This window comes from Thunnus maccoyii, chromosome 5 (genome assembly GCF_910596095.1).
Source record: "Thunnus maccoyii chromosome 5, fThuMac1.1, whole genome shotgun sequence".
NCBI classification, from domain to species: Eukaryota; Metazoa; Chordata; class Actinopteri; order Scombriformes; family Scombridae; genus Thunnus; species Thunnus maccoyii.
Genome location: NC_056537.1, coordinates 26,187,256 through 26,200,623, shown reverse-complemented (window position 1 = coordinate 26,200,623; position 13,368 = coordinate 26,187,256). Strand labels below are relative to the sequence as shown.

At 39.3% G+C, this 13,368-nt stretch overlaps 2 protein-coding genes across 4 annotated transcripts in view; one reads left to right on the top strand and one right to left on the bottom strand.

Annotated features, from left to right (window-relative positions):
* Positions 1 to 185: 185 nt before the first annotated feature.
* hsbp1b (heat shock factor binding protein 1b) lies at positions 186 to 2,978 on the bottom strand. The gene is made up of 4 exons (XM_042412828.1): positions 2,779 to 2,978; positions 1,456 to 1,522; positions 1,094 to 1,220; positions 186 to 768 (listed from the first exon to the last, which is right to left on the bottom strand). Exons 1-3 carry the CDS (start codon positions 2,821 to 2,823, stop codon positions 1,096 to 1,098), a joined length of 237 nt encoding a protein of 78 aa, XP_042268762.1. The 5' UTR covers positions 2,824 to 2,978; the 3' UTR covers positions 186 to 768; positions 1,094 to 1,095.
* A 247-nt stretch (positions 2,979 to 3,225) lies between these two features.
* si:dkey-246g23.2 (solute carrier family 66 member 2) overlaps positions 3,226 to 13,368 on the top strand; it is a 55,796-nt gene continuing 45,653 nt past the window's right edge. For all 3 annotated transcript variants that reach the window (XM_042412824.1, XM_042412827.1, XM_042412825.1), the window contains exons 1-3: positions 3,226 to 3,403; positions 7,859 to 8,114; positions 8,719 to 8,852. In XM_042412824.1, coding sequence (XP_042268758.1) covers positions 7,906 to 8,114; positions 8,719 to 8,852 — 343 coding nt within the window. In that variant the 5' untranslated portion in view covers positions 3,226 to 3,403; positions 7,859 to 7,905. The remainder of the gene's footprint in view (positions 3,404 to 7,858; positions 8,115 to 8,718; positions 8,853 to 13,368) is intronic.

The following is a 13,368-nucleotide window of genomic DNA, read 5'->3' as shown; positions in this document are numbered from 1 at the left end:
TTTCTCAGCTTTAGTTGACCTGAATATGTGATACAAAATTGTCGCTCAAATGCATTTAACAATGTAAACCAAAAAAATAAAATCCATGCAACACTGAGATGTTCCAGGTAATTTGCATTAGAAAATACTACTCTGGTTTGGAAAAAATAAATACAGAAGAACACTATGAGCACCTCAGTTAATGATATTTTTAAAAATTCACTCAGCACCTGGCCAAATATTTATTATGCAATACATGACAAACCGCATTGTATTAAATAGCTTTAATAGAAGAAAATCTGTTAGAATTGGAATGCATCCCACACCTCTAATATCCGCTTTTTGTAAAACACTGCAGGCTTCAGATGTTCACTGTGCCCATTTCCCATGTTGGTAGGGATGGAGATTTTACTGGCCCTTTTGCCTGCAAGGTGTACTCAGCACAGGCTAGCGCAAAAAAATGTCTCCATCAGCCATCCCCTCATGGGACTGAATTAATTATGACATACGATGGAAGCAAAATAACCTCCAGGTCGGTGCACAAAATCCATAAATTGCATTCCTGCACAAGAGCATTTAAAGCTCTGAAGGGCATAACGCACTATTCTAGCTTACAAATAACGTTCCAATTTTCAAGTCATTACATAACTGTAACCGTTTATCACAATATTCAATATATAAAAAAGCATATCACACAACGACACACCAAATCAATATAAGTCATTTTCAGAATTTAAGTCTGCTGCTCCTGAACATAGGACCCGACTTCACGCCTTGCTTCTTAGGAACCTGTGAGACAAACAGAAAAAAAGGTTCACGTTCAGTAAGCCGGTAAAGAGACTTGATGTGAATGCATTTATACATGTGATCATGCGTTTTGCTACTTAAACACCTGTTAAGCAGATGATATAAAACTGAATGATGGTGGAATTATTTCATAGATGTTTAACATTTAGATAAATGCTGTAAGTGTCAAAAGACAGTCAATCTTCTGATATCTATATATTCGCAAGATTAGGAATACAGACACAACTCTAGACCTCAGTGCAAAATGCAGAGTGTGAAGAGAAACTCTTAAGATACAGAGATGATGGATTTGCTGCTTCAGTCTCACCTTCATGATGAGCCTTGACCCTCTTTAGCCTTTTCCGGTGTTGCCTCGATCTCTTCAACACCAGCCTGGGTCATCAGGTCAGCAATATTCTTCTCCAAGTCATCAATACGCGTGCTCATCTCATCGAGTGGAGAAGCAGTTAAGGCACATACTTAAAATGAGGAATCTCACAAATGAGGTAAACTATGTCTGGGTCAGTCAGTCACTACTGGAGGGAAAATGCTGAGTGAATGCAAGAAATCCCTACTGAAACATCAATCTATTATTGCAAGAGATTTAAACTATTACAATTCTTCCAGATCTTAATGCATTTAAATCAATGAACAATTGATTGCTGTCATTTTAAATGATTGTTTGGATATTCCTCCCGATGATCTGGTCTGACATGGTCTGGAACTTGTCCTGCATCTGTTGCAGCAGTGTCTGGACCTGTGAAATAAACAACAGAGGCACTGTAAGTGAAAAAGAGAATTTAAGTGATACCACTATAATATTGTGGCTTGTCCACTATTAACAATACCTGTGCCACTGAAAAAAACCGCACTGTGACCCTAATGCACCGTGCCTGTGGTCTATGGATGATTTTTAAAAAGGCAGAAGGACGATGGTAACAGAAATATCGGTTTCCTTGACAACAATGTAAAAGCTCAGTAACCACGGGAGACGATTCTTTAATTCACTGTGACCAGAATATCCTGCAGAACAATAAAAGCACCATAAATACACATTGCTATGTATTTGAGCATTCTCTGTCTGCCATCACAAAACGTGGCTTCACAGTCTAACAGTTGGGTCCAAAGTGGTTCCCATGTAACCATGTTAATGGTTTATCATTTCCCCTTAAAACACACACTGATTTAACTGTTTTATGACTCTACGAAAGGGGAAAAACCTGAACTGACTACAACTGGTTTATGCTGCTAAGGAGTCTCAAAGTAGTAGTATTATAATGTCAAGAGACTATTTACACTTACTACTACAAAAATACATCATTAAAATACATATTTGTGCGTCCCACGCTTGAAAAGGTTTTCTAAACTTAATTCGACAATTTCTATAAATGCACAGTGTATAGAAAAATATCAGGATGTATGTATAAGAATAGAAAGTCCATGAAAATCATTTAGACAACAAAATAAACTATCACAGGTAAATTGTTAAAAGTCTGGAAGCTTAACGCTTCATCAAATGCTCATCTCCATGGCAACTGTCAGAAACATTACCTCACCTACCTGCCGTAACGTTACAATAGAATAAATAGAAAGCCATGTAAGCTTTTATCAGTGAACCTGTACACCATTATTCAATATTATGGAGAGAATTAATTAGCAATAGAAAACGTAGTGTTAGTGCAAGCGTCTCTGCTCAAACATCACTGCCCTGCAATAAGTTGTTTATGTAATGCTATGCGGTCCCATCGGTTGTGATTTTGTGATGTCATTTGGTAACAAGAGCAACTGACCATTGCATGAGGTTACGCAGCTATACTACTTACTCATACTTATATATATACTTACTCATTTTATTGTATACCCAAATAAGTATTAAACGTTACAGAAGCACTATACTCGAGGAAACATTAACGTTAGCTTGCTAGATAGCTTGCCTTCGTTAGCACTCTTATTGCACACTGCTAGCTAAGCTAATGTAGCTAACGCTAGCTTGCCGTCGCGATCACGACTCACCACATTTGTAAGGTCCTGCACCGACTTGGGATCCGTCTCAGCCATGGTGTGAATGATTATCAGTGCCTAAGCAGTATTAAAGTTAAGCTCGCAGTCTACCGATTATTACACTATCTGCTTTGTAACTGTTAGAAATAGATAGCAGTCTCTCGGCTCGCACCACCCACCACACAGTCAGCTGTTCCTCTAGTCTCGCGAGAGTTGTATCAAGGTGCAAAGAAATGTGGGACATTGAGTTTTCAACGGGGGGTCGGCTTGTACAGTAGTTTGTAGTTTAGTTTACCCCTCATGGCCTCAGGAAGACCCTACACGGTATTCATTCATAGCATTTATTCCCCAGAGTTAGGCTACATCCTTGCACGCCTCAACGACCTACATGTTTAATTTACGACTGTGCAACAAAAAGTACTGAACAAGGGTGTGCGTGTGTGTGTGTGTGTGTGTGTGTGTGTGTGCGTGCGTGCGTGCGTGCCTGCGCGTGCATGTGCCTCCTCCTCTCTTGTGAACGAGTTGGGATTTGAAAAGTTGGAGCTGCCAGGGAGCTCTGTTTGTGTTTCTGACGCTGCAACAAGTCGTGTGAATGTACGGGTCTGTGTTTTGATAAGGTGAAGGAACGTGAATGAAGGTAAGGAAAGCTGGAAGTTGTCTATGGTTTTTACCTGTAAGATATAAAGTTACTAACACAGAATCAGACTGTTGGGGTTTGTGCGTGCTTTAAACGCGGTTTTTGAAAGTCTTTTAGAACAAGACGCAAACTTTGTCAGAGGATATTTGCTTTTGGTTTTTATTTACCTCAGAGTTGTGGATGCGACATTACCCACGTTACCAACGTTAAACCTAGTATGATATTAATTTATAACAACGTATGTCCTCTGTAATAGCTGTTTCTTCGTGTGCTGTGCTGCTATAGCCCAAAATTGATGTCTGTAAGTTCGGGCATTTTGGCCCAACCCCATTAAGCTATGCTTTGCTTACATAACACAGTGTACTAGAGGTGTCCTAAAGCTTGTAGGCTAGTGGTGTGATGGTTTACTCTTCACAGCAGGCAGTAAGAAGTGGCTGCAGGAGACGTCTTGGACTGTTAAATTCTGAATAATGTTTAACTTTAGGAAACTTGTAAAACACAAAAGGACCCTACTCTGCAGGCATTCACTTTGTATTGTTAATGATCTCTATAGAATTGACAGAGAGACATATCAGAATCAGATTTATTTGCAATTATTAGCAAGTACAAGGAATTCAGTGTGGTCCAGTTGTCAACAGAAAAAGCAATAAACATTAAACAATAAACATAAACACAAACATAACAGTGTAAGAAAGAGAGGGGTGGTAACAAAGATTCTGTGTAGTGGGGGTGGACTATGTGCTTGCATCTGTGTGTGCAAAAAAGCAGAGTATAAATAGAAGTATAAATACCATTGTTGATATAAATGTAATTTGAGTCTATATAAACTATGTGTGTGTATTAATAGGATATATGTATATGTACAGTTAACCATTGACAAAATCTATTTACATCCACACAGTATGTTTACACTTTGAGTGTTGCTACAGAGGAATGAATAACTTTAGAGTCAGCTTTCCGTCCACCAGTTCCATCTGCACTGCTCTGTCCTCCCCAGCAGTGAGGTCTTGGCTTTAGTATTGTCGTGTGTCCTTACACCCTTACAGCTGACTTATGTGAAATAACAGATGTCTAATGGATAATTAGACCCTATTCCCGTTCCGGATGACTCTCCCACTGTGACTACCACTGACGTTTCAGCTCAGTGCATCAAGTGCAGCTGCATTTACTGCAGCGTTGAAATATTATCAGCAGTCACACCATGAGAGTGATAAATCGTCAGCCCCTGAGAACCTGTTGCTGAGGTCTATGATGCTGTCATTGCTGTGGTACTTTTTAGTGTTCAACCAGTGTTGACTCTAAGCTATAATGTATGACTTGTCAGCTGACACTGGCTGCCAAATAGGTATGGGAACAAAGGCGTTTAGAAGATATACAGAGGCCGTGTGGTTGACACTATGATTATTACACAGCTACAAGATGAATTGTACAGTCACACGAGAATCACGCCTCACCACTTTATTTAATCTGTAGATTGCTCGATAGAAGGAGGGAAATATTAAGCTTGTCCCTGTGGTAACTGATGTTATTATTTCCTAAGAATGCTTGTAACACTAGGCATTAAAACACCCCGATTTTAGGGATTAGGGAGTGCTTAAATACCCGAGCTAGTTGTTAAGCAGACAGGACAGCCTGGTAATAATATGTGTTTACTGTGTGAACTCTCAGAGTGAAGAAGCTGCACTGAAATCATTGTCAAGAGAAAAGTCAGTTAGTAGGAGGAGACACTGACTCGAATGTTGACTTGTTATCTCTGCACTGTGGCAGCTAATACTGACACCTCCCACCCAGGTCACTCCTGCAGTGCTCCCAGTACCTGCCTACCACCCTCCCTCTGTAGGATATTTCTGTTTCTTTGTCACCTGTCATCTCAGTCCTTCTATGTGGCTGTTAATACATACACTTATTTGAAATGTGAAAGCTTATATTATTGCTTGTGTCTCTACAATTGTAAGTATATACTTATTAGAATATTATTAATCAATCCATATATGTTAAAAATAACTAGAGAGGATCTTTTTGTTTGTTTACAGCACTGCAATTTGTTTGGCTCTAATAAAGATGTCAACATCAGTAGGGCTGCAACCAGCATTTAATTTCATTATCATTTAATCTGCTGAATATTTTTTTTGATTAATCAATTTGTTGTTTTGTTTATAAAATGTCAAAAAATTATGAAAATGTTTTTACCATCACAGAAGACAAAGAAAACCATAAAATCGTCACATTTGAGAAGTTGGACCCAGCAAATGTTTGGAATTTTTACTTAAAAAATGACTGAAGTAGTTAATTGATTATCAAAGTAGTTGCCGATTACTTTTGCATTGATTGACTAATCGATCATTCGACTAATTCTAGCAGCTCTAAACATCAGAGAGGTGTGCTCTACCTGTGTGATCCACTGATGGTGGCAGACAGGAAGGCAGAGTGCAGTATTTGTGTATAATATTAGTGGTCGTGGTCAATAATTCAGTGGTAATACAACCACTATTCAGGTGTCAGCACATCTGCCAGCAGCACACCATAGAATAGAGATACAGACAAAATGACAACACATATTGAAAGATGAAGTATATGAGAATAATTTCCACTATAATTTTGATTTTGTTCGTAAATACTTTTTTGGCTTCATTCCAAAGAAGACATGTTGTAAGTTTAGCTTTTTCTGCGTTGACAACACAGCTAAATGGCTGGTCACGCCTATTTCAAATGCCATTTACAGGCTTAAGATTCTTCTTCTTAAGATTTTTTAATATATATATTTATTTATCAAAAAATCATGAAGTGGGCTTATTTGAAACACCCATGGGCATAAAGGGTATGTTAGGTACCCATTAAGCCCATGCCAGACTCTTGACATATTTTGACAAATTAAACAAAAAAAACATTAGAAGTTGGTATAAATGAATTATTGACACTTCAAATGAGAGATTGGACTTTCATTTTAATGAAAATGTTCTCACTTCAATTGGAGCATTATATATTAAAAATGTCTGAGAAGCGGATTTGGTGAGCTTAATAGGGACGTTTACCCTATAACACGTCTGAGTGTTTGTGCATATGCAGCACTTGTGTGCATTTGGGTTACAACTAGGAATTGTTTTCACTTTTTTATTATAATTACTTCATTTTTATTGTATGTGCTTGTTAAAAAAAGGCTTTCAGAATCAGAAACAGGTTTATTGCCAAGTAGGTTTGCACTAGAGCCCAACTGATACTGGATTTTTGGGGCCGATGCCAATATTGATATTAGGGAGTAAAAAAAATTCCAACATCAATCTATCGGCCAATAATCCTATATATACAGAATATATACATAAATGCACATTTTTTTGCAATGATCCCTTAAATGTGGTTATCAAACACAAAACTATGTAATGGATGATATTTTACAGTTTAACATTAACCTTTATCGTATAAAATGGCATCAGTGCACTGAAACAGTAAACTTCACTGGGAATTGTTATAATAACTATAAATTACTATGAGTATAAAAACAAATAAAAAAAACATACGTATGTATATATTAAACTTGAATTAAGAAAAAGGATCAAATATGCATAAAATGCTGCCTATATAACTTTAAAAAAAATAAAAACAAATATCGGTGCATTTTACACAACATATACGCCGATACCGATATATCTGTGATAGGCCAATATCAGCTGACTGATATATCGGTCGGGCTCTAGTTTGCACATTCAAGGAGTTTGCCTCGGTGTTATGGTGCATAACAATCAAAATATACACAAAAATCAAGTAGTTTGAAGCTTTGATTGCTAAATGTTTGGCATTTTACTAAACAATAATGATTAAAATGTTTATGTCTGTCTTGACATATTTATCAATCAGTAGGCCTGTTTCTGTCTTCTGATTTATTTCCAAGGGGTGGTATCTTAAACAAAAAGTTAAAGGGAAAAACATTAACACATGTTGACTACTATGTAAATCTGCACTTACATATTAGTTAAACATTGTTTATATGCACAGCAGGCAGAGTAACACATGGTACATGACTGAAATGTGTATGTTGGTCATGCCGCTGTGCATATTATAGACTATTGTGTAGTGTGGACCTTCTTAACATCAAAAATGAACCCAAGAGTCATTTCTGCTACCTTTAAGAGACTAGTATAATATTTGATATAGGGTACATTTTATTTTCCTCAAAATGTATAAAAGTCTGCATAAGTTTGGCTTCTCCAGCCATTGTGCTTTAATTAGATTTTGTTGTGGTGAGAGAGAGCATTGTTTAGTCAGGAGGACCAGTGATTTAAAACAGCAGGAAACAAACTGGCCCATACATAACCGAGTTAAATACTTATTTACATGTAATCACCTTAGTATGTGGTACTTGGGGAATGTTAATTTCAGACCCTGGTAGTGACGTCTGGTTACCTCAGAGCAGCCATCAGAGACACTTCAGATAAATCCCATCATCTTTCTGCTTCTCAGGTGCAACCCCTACATCACCTGGACACCCCTGATCTTCGCTTGGTGTGATGGATGCAGAGGTGGTTCTGCAGGAGGAGGACATGGGGGGCTCGTGGACGCTGCTGTCCTGGCTGGCGTCCTGCCTCATGGTGTTCGGGGGAGCCCTGCCCTACGTGCCCCAGTACCAGGAGATCCAGAGGAGCAGCAACACTGAAGGCTTCTCCACCAGAGTCTGTCTGGTGCTGCTCATAGCCAACATCCTTCGCATCTTCTTCTGGTAAGGATGCAGGAGAGAGGAAAGTGTTAAAAATACAAGGGTGTTCTTGTGGCATTGTGGCCTGTGTTGTCATATTACTTGCGTTATTGCCTGTCTTTCTTATCTATTTTTCTGTCTACGTTCTTGCTTTTTTTTCTTTTTGCCTTTTGGAAGTCACAGGCAATTTATAAAGTCATCCCTCAGATCAGTCTTTGTGTCAGAGGTTAATGGAAGAGGAATAAAATCACAGACTAAAATGAGATTGATGATATAATCAGAGCCATATGCTGTTCAGTTTGAAGCTTCTTTTAAAATGGTTTTACACATCAGGGAGCACAGGTCATTGTTCTGGTCGGAAGGACGGGAGAGGAAGTGTAATAATTTCTTTATAGCGTCTGGTTAGAACATTGTATTATTTATAAGGTCTTTCTGCCCTGTATGACATGTCCTGTAATGAAACTCGTGTAATGGATTAGAATCTTGTGTGCTAACTGTGGTGTTTACATGCCTTGTTTATTTGTTCTTGATTTCATTGCTGATGCAATATTCATTTGTCATTTATACTGTATTTATCTGTTATGTACACTCTGCAATGTAATTGGTATTTTTGGCTGTGTCTTTGCAGGATAGGGAAGCAGTTTGAGCTCACCTTGCTGCTCCAGAGTGTGGTGATGATCCTCACCATGTTCGCAATGCTCCACCTCTGCTGCACAGTCCAAAACACCAACCGAGTGAGCACCAAGCAACACCGACTTTCAGGTAACCAGCTCTGTACCACAATCATCTGGACTGACGACAGTCATAACTAATCACACAACGATACCTGACAACAGCAACACTATTGCTGTGTATTTACGGTAATTACAAATCCTGTCAGGGTATCAAATGACATATCCAGCATACACCTTCTGTGTGTCAGCAGTTTACATGCTGAGTGCTTCAGCTCCCGCTTCTTGCCAAAAGAGGGGGCCATTGGAAAAGTTTAAATGGCAAGGCTGCTGTTTTCAATATGCCTTACCTCTTACCTCACTTATTCTCCTCTTATCAGATTTTCGTTTCAGTAATTCTAGATTGAATAGTACATTTTGGCTGCATGTCTAGACATTAAAATGGATGCTGCTGCACGCTAGTAATGGTAAAGCCGGAGGGGAAATGAAAATAATGGTTTCTTAGATATTAAGATATGTAAGAAAGTGCAAGGCAAAGCAGAAATGTCCTATGGATATATGAGTCGCAGTACGGTCACACATGAGATTAGTCTATTCTAAGCACGACTGTGTGTCTGTGTGTGTGTGTGGTATAAAGGGAGGAAATGGATGAGGCATTGGTGCAGAGTAAGGGAGGATTGGAGAGGGGATGAAGAGGGCTAAGATTAAGAAGACCAATATCAGCATCCACTGTGCATTGTGGGACTCATGTCAACAAGTGCACAGTAAGCGAGCCTGTCCAAGATTATTTTCAGGGTCACTCTATAGGGTGCTGACTTTTATTGGTAATTGTGTTTTTTTTTACAGACACTCGAGTTGATTGCTTTTGCAAATGGGCTGACGGAAATTCAATCTAAGTACAGTTTTTATTAGATAACAGCCAACGGAGTGAAATTGATTGATGGATCGCAGAGTAGAATGCATTATTAAAGACGTAAATTATGATAACTGTTTACATAAACTGATTTGTGGGGAGAGAAATGTTTCTTTACAATGAAAAACAGAATATGTGTGTGTTTTGCTGTCAGTGGCAATTCCTTTAAAGTAAGGTTTGATTTTGTTGACATGAGACTGATGATCATCTTTATATTAGGCATCTGTGCTTCTATTGTCTCAGAAAAGAGATGGTGTATTACTCATCATCAGCCCTCTTTTTTTTTTTATCATGAATGCCCACGCTTAAACTTTTTCATGGCAAATGAAATAATTCATGACAACTTGTGGTGGTGGATTGTCTGTTTTCTCCGAGGGCAGATGATATTCATAAGCTCTATATCTATCTGTGCTCACTATTTGTACACATGTTGCAAATACAGCGGACAGAAAGTCTGCCTGCAGGCCATGTGTTCTCTATGTTAAACAGAAAACAGAGCCCAGAAGCCCAGGGGTCAAATCTACATATACGAGTTTGTCCGCTATGACTCAGGTTACTAAAACACAGCGTGACCACCCTCTCACAGTAAGCCCCCCACACAGAAGGGTGGGCCTGAGGTCCGGTTTCACAGAGTGCAAGTACGATGGGGGATGGTGGGGTCAGGACGAGAATAGATCAAAACAGCCTTTGGTCCCAACTGTCCACTCCTCCCTCCATCCCTCCCTCCATCCATCCATCGCTAAGTCTTTCCAGCAGATCAGGGTCGTCTCTATGCAAAGCAGTTAGTTTCCTCTCCCCAAGACACGTGTCGCCATGATTTCCAAATATGTAACTATTCCTGAGCGTATTTCACGTTGCGCTGTTTCCTGTCATGTCTCGGCTACCCGCCTAGCATGCCTCCCCGTTCTTTATTTTTCTTTTCCCCTCTCGTTTCCCACTTTCCTCCACTGCTCCTCCTCTCTCTCTCTTCCTGTCCTTCTGTTCTTGTTTCATCTGCTTCCCCTCCTCTTCCTTCCCCGTCTCCGTCTCCTTTCAGAAGGAACATCTGAGGTTGCCAAAGTACATGTGTGGCGTAACAGGGTCATCTACAATCCTGCTGCTCGCCTGCCAACACCTGTCTCCTACTTACTGACCTCTTTTTCCACTTCCTAAAGACAAGAAACACAAACTGAAAGTAAAGGTGTAACTGTTGTCTGTGCGACTACTAGTTACGCTGCTGACTGAATACCTGTTAGTCTGTGGTTTCTGGCCTGTTCTGGTTTTCTTTTTTTTCATTATATGCATTTCATGTATCATTGATATACAGTATGTTTACTGGGTCCAGTTCTGTTCAACCACTCAGTGATTTCTATGTGCTCAGATTCTGGCATGCTGCTTTGATTTATTTGCTGTTCACTCTCAAGCACAGAGCTTTTTCTGCCAAATACAACTGAATATGCATCGTTGCAGCCATTCTGAATGCTTTGACGGTTAATATATTTAAAAGAATCATATTTAGGCCTTTTTTCACACTGGGCCTGTTGGTTTGCATCCAAACCTGACGTGGATCGTCCCCTTTCCTTCAACCCAGTTGGTCTGCTTACATACTCGTTAACTGCTGTTTCCTTCCTCGTTTTATTTGTGTACCGATCTCCTCAACAAAATGTAGGTGTTTACAGTCGTTGCTAGGAAACAATGCCTTTCTGATGCATGTTGGGAAAATGAAGAACAATGTGAAGGCAGAACCATATTAGCATGTATGAAAGAAGTGAACTATTCCACTGCCTTCTTAGGACAAAAATGTTTCGTGTAGCTTGACTTAAATGTTATTACACGCTCATGTATCAGTGAGGTATTTTATCTGTCCTGTCTTGTTAACAATGCAAGAATTCAAGTAATGATGTTATCATGACCTGTGCACGTCCCACTTGTAAGAGTGTGTTTTGCATTCTGGCTTATACATGAACTGTACCTCAGCGTGACTTGAACCCTGTTGACTTTTGGCTGTTTTGGCTGAGAGAGAATCAACATGATTAGAATGGAATTGAGTTTTCTAGCCAGGTCACCTTCATTATCTTTAATGAGTTTGTATGCACTTGGTGAATTAAGTGTTTTTTCTTTATGAGTTAGTGTATGTGTGTGCATTTGCGTGCTCTACACGAGCTCTACTTTATCCTGCCTTAATACAGAAATGGTGCTATAATTACACGATGAAAAGTCAGCAAAAACAGAGGCTGTTTTTTTTTTATTTTATCTGTGTCAGTTTCCGTGCAGCATTGTTAAACAGCCAATTTGAATTTTATTCCTCAGCTACTACTTAAAAACTCCTGGCTTTGTGGTCTTTTGGATCATGGCCAAAGGGTTAGGGTTAGGTAATACAATTGGAGCACGTGTGCCACTGCCACAAAGTCTTTGTTATGGTTTCTACACTGAGCTGACTCAGAGTTATGACTTTGCAGTGACTTCCAGTGGCTGCCACAGGGTGCCATATTAACAGTCCTGACCTCACGATACAGGGATTTGGAGGCTGATAAGGGAGAGAGAAGAGAGAATATGTTCAAAGGCAAATGTGACCTCAAGCTAAGTGTCAGGCATGGTGCAATGAAAGTGGGGGGACTTTGGACAAGTGAAAAGGTGTTTATGTTTTTTTTTACCTCTAGAATGATGTTAATAGGAATTAAGTAAGTTTGAGCATAATATGATGAACTGCATTATATCCAGTAAACAGTGGAACAACATCCTCCTCTACTGGTTGGAACTGGTATAGCTAAACCTGACCGTTAAAACACATTTTATCTCAACTGCTAAGATATTTTTTATTCGTAACCTGTGCATACAGTTTATATGCTTTACATTGTTGTTGTTGTTTTTTTTTCACATTTAACCAGCCAACACTCTCAGCTCTCGCCTACAACACCACTTCATGAGTCACCGAGTGAAGAGCCACAATTGCTATTTAACATCCTGTCCGTGGGAGCCAGCGAGAGCTTACCAGACCATAACCAGAGGAAGAGATGGGACTCTTGATAGCTGGTGTTGACCCTGCGGTCATCCTTAAAACCAATAGCACTCAAGTGGTGAAAGCCATTTCAATTTGTTCTAGATAACCTCTTCAGGAGAGGTTGCACAGAGCAGACACTGGAAGCGTGACAGGAATTGTTTAAAGATTGTGTGCTCAGTTAGTGCCTAATTCATTGTCTGTAATGTTGCAAAATGAACTTTTATTCTGCTTTTATTTATCCAGGCAAGAATAACAACGTAGCCGTCCTTTACAGCCACAGTTCTCTGCTGTTCAACACCGAGCAGCGGTAACTAACTTGAATTGTTCAGGCTGTCTGACAGCTGAAAATTAATTCTAAGTATCCTTTAAATAAATTCGCAATTGATCAGTCAACACATTACTTCTGCTTGGGGCTTAGTGATTTTTTCCTCAAGGATAACAACTTGACAGTAGTTCTTGAAGGAAAGCAGAATATTTTACTTTTCTGCTTCCACTTGACATATTGGACCACATTTACATCTATTCCCATCCATTCCTGAGGCTGCTTCTTGGGCTAAGTACGCTACTGCCCACATTACATCATTGGATCAATATCAGTTGTGTTGTGACCCTGAGTCATTGTATCATTTTGAAAGATATTCGCACTTCCCTAGGTTTATGTGTTTTAATAACATTTGAAGACAACAATTTTTTTTGTTTAGTTTTACTTTTCTC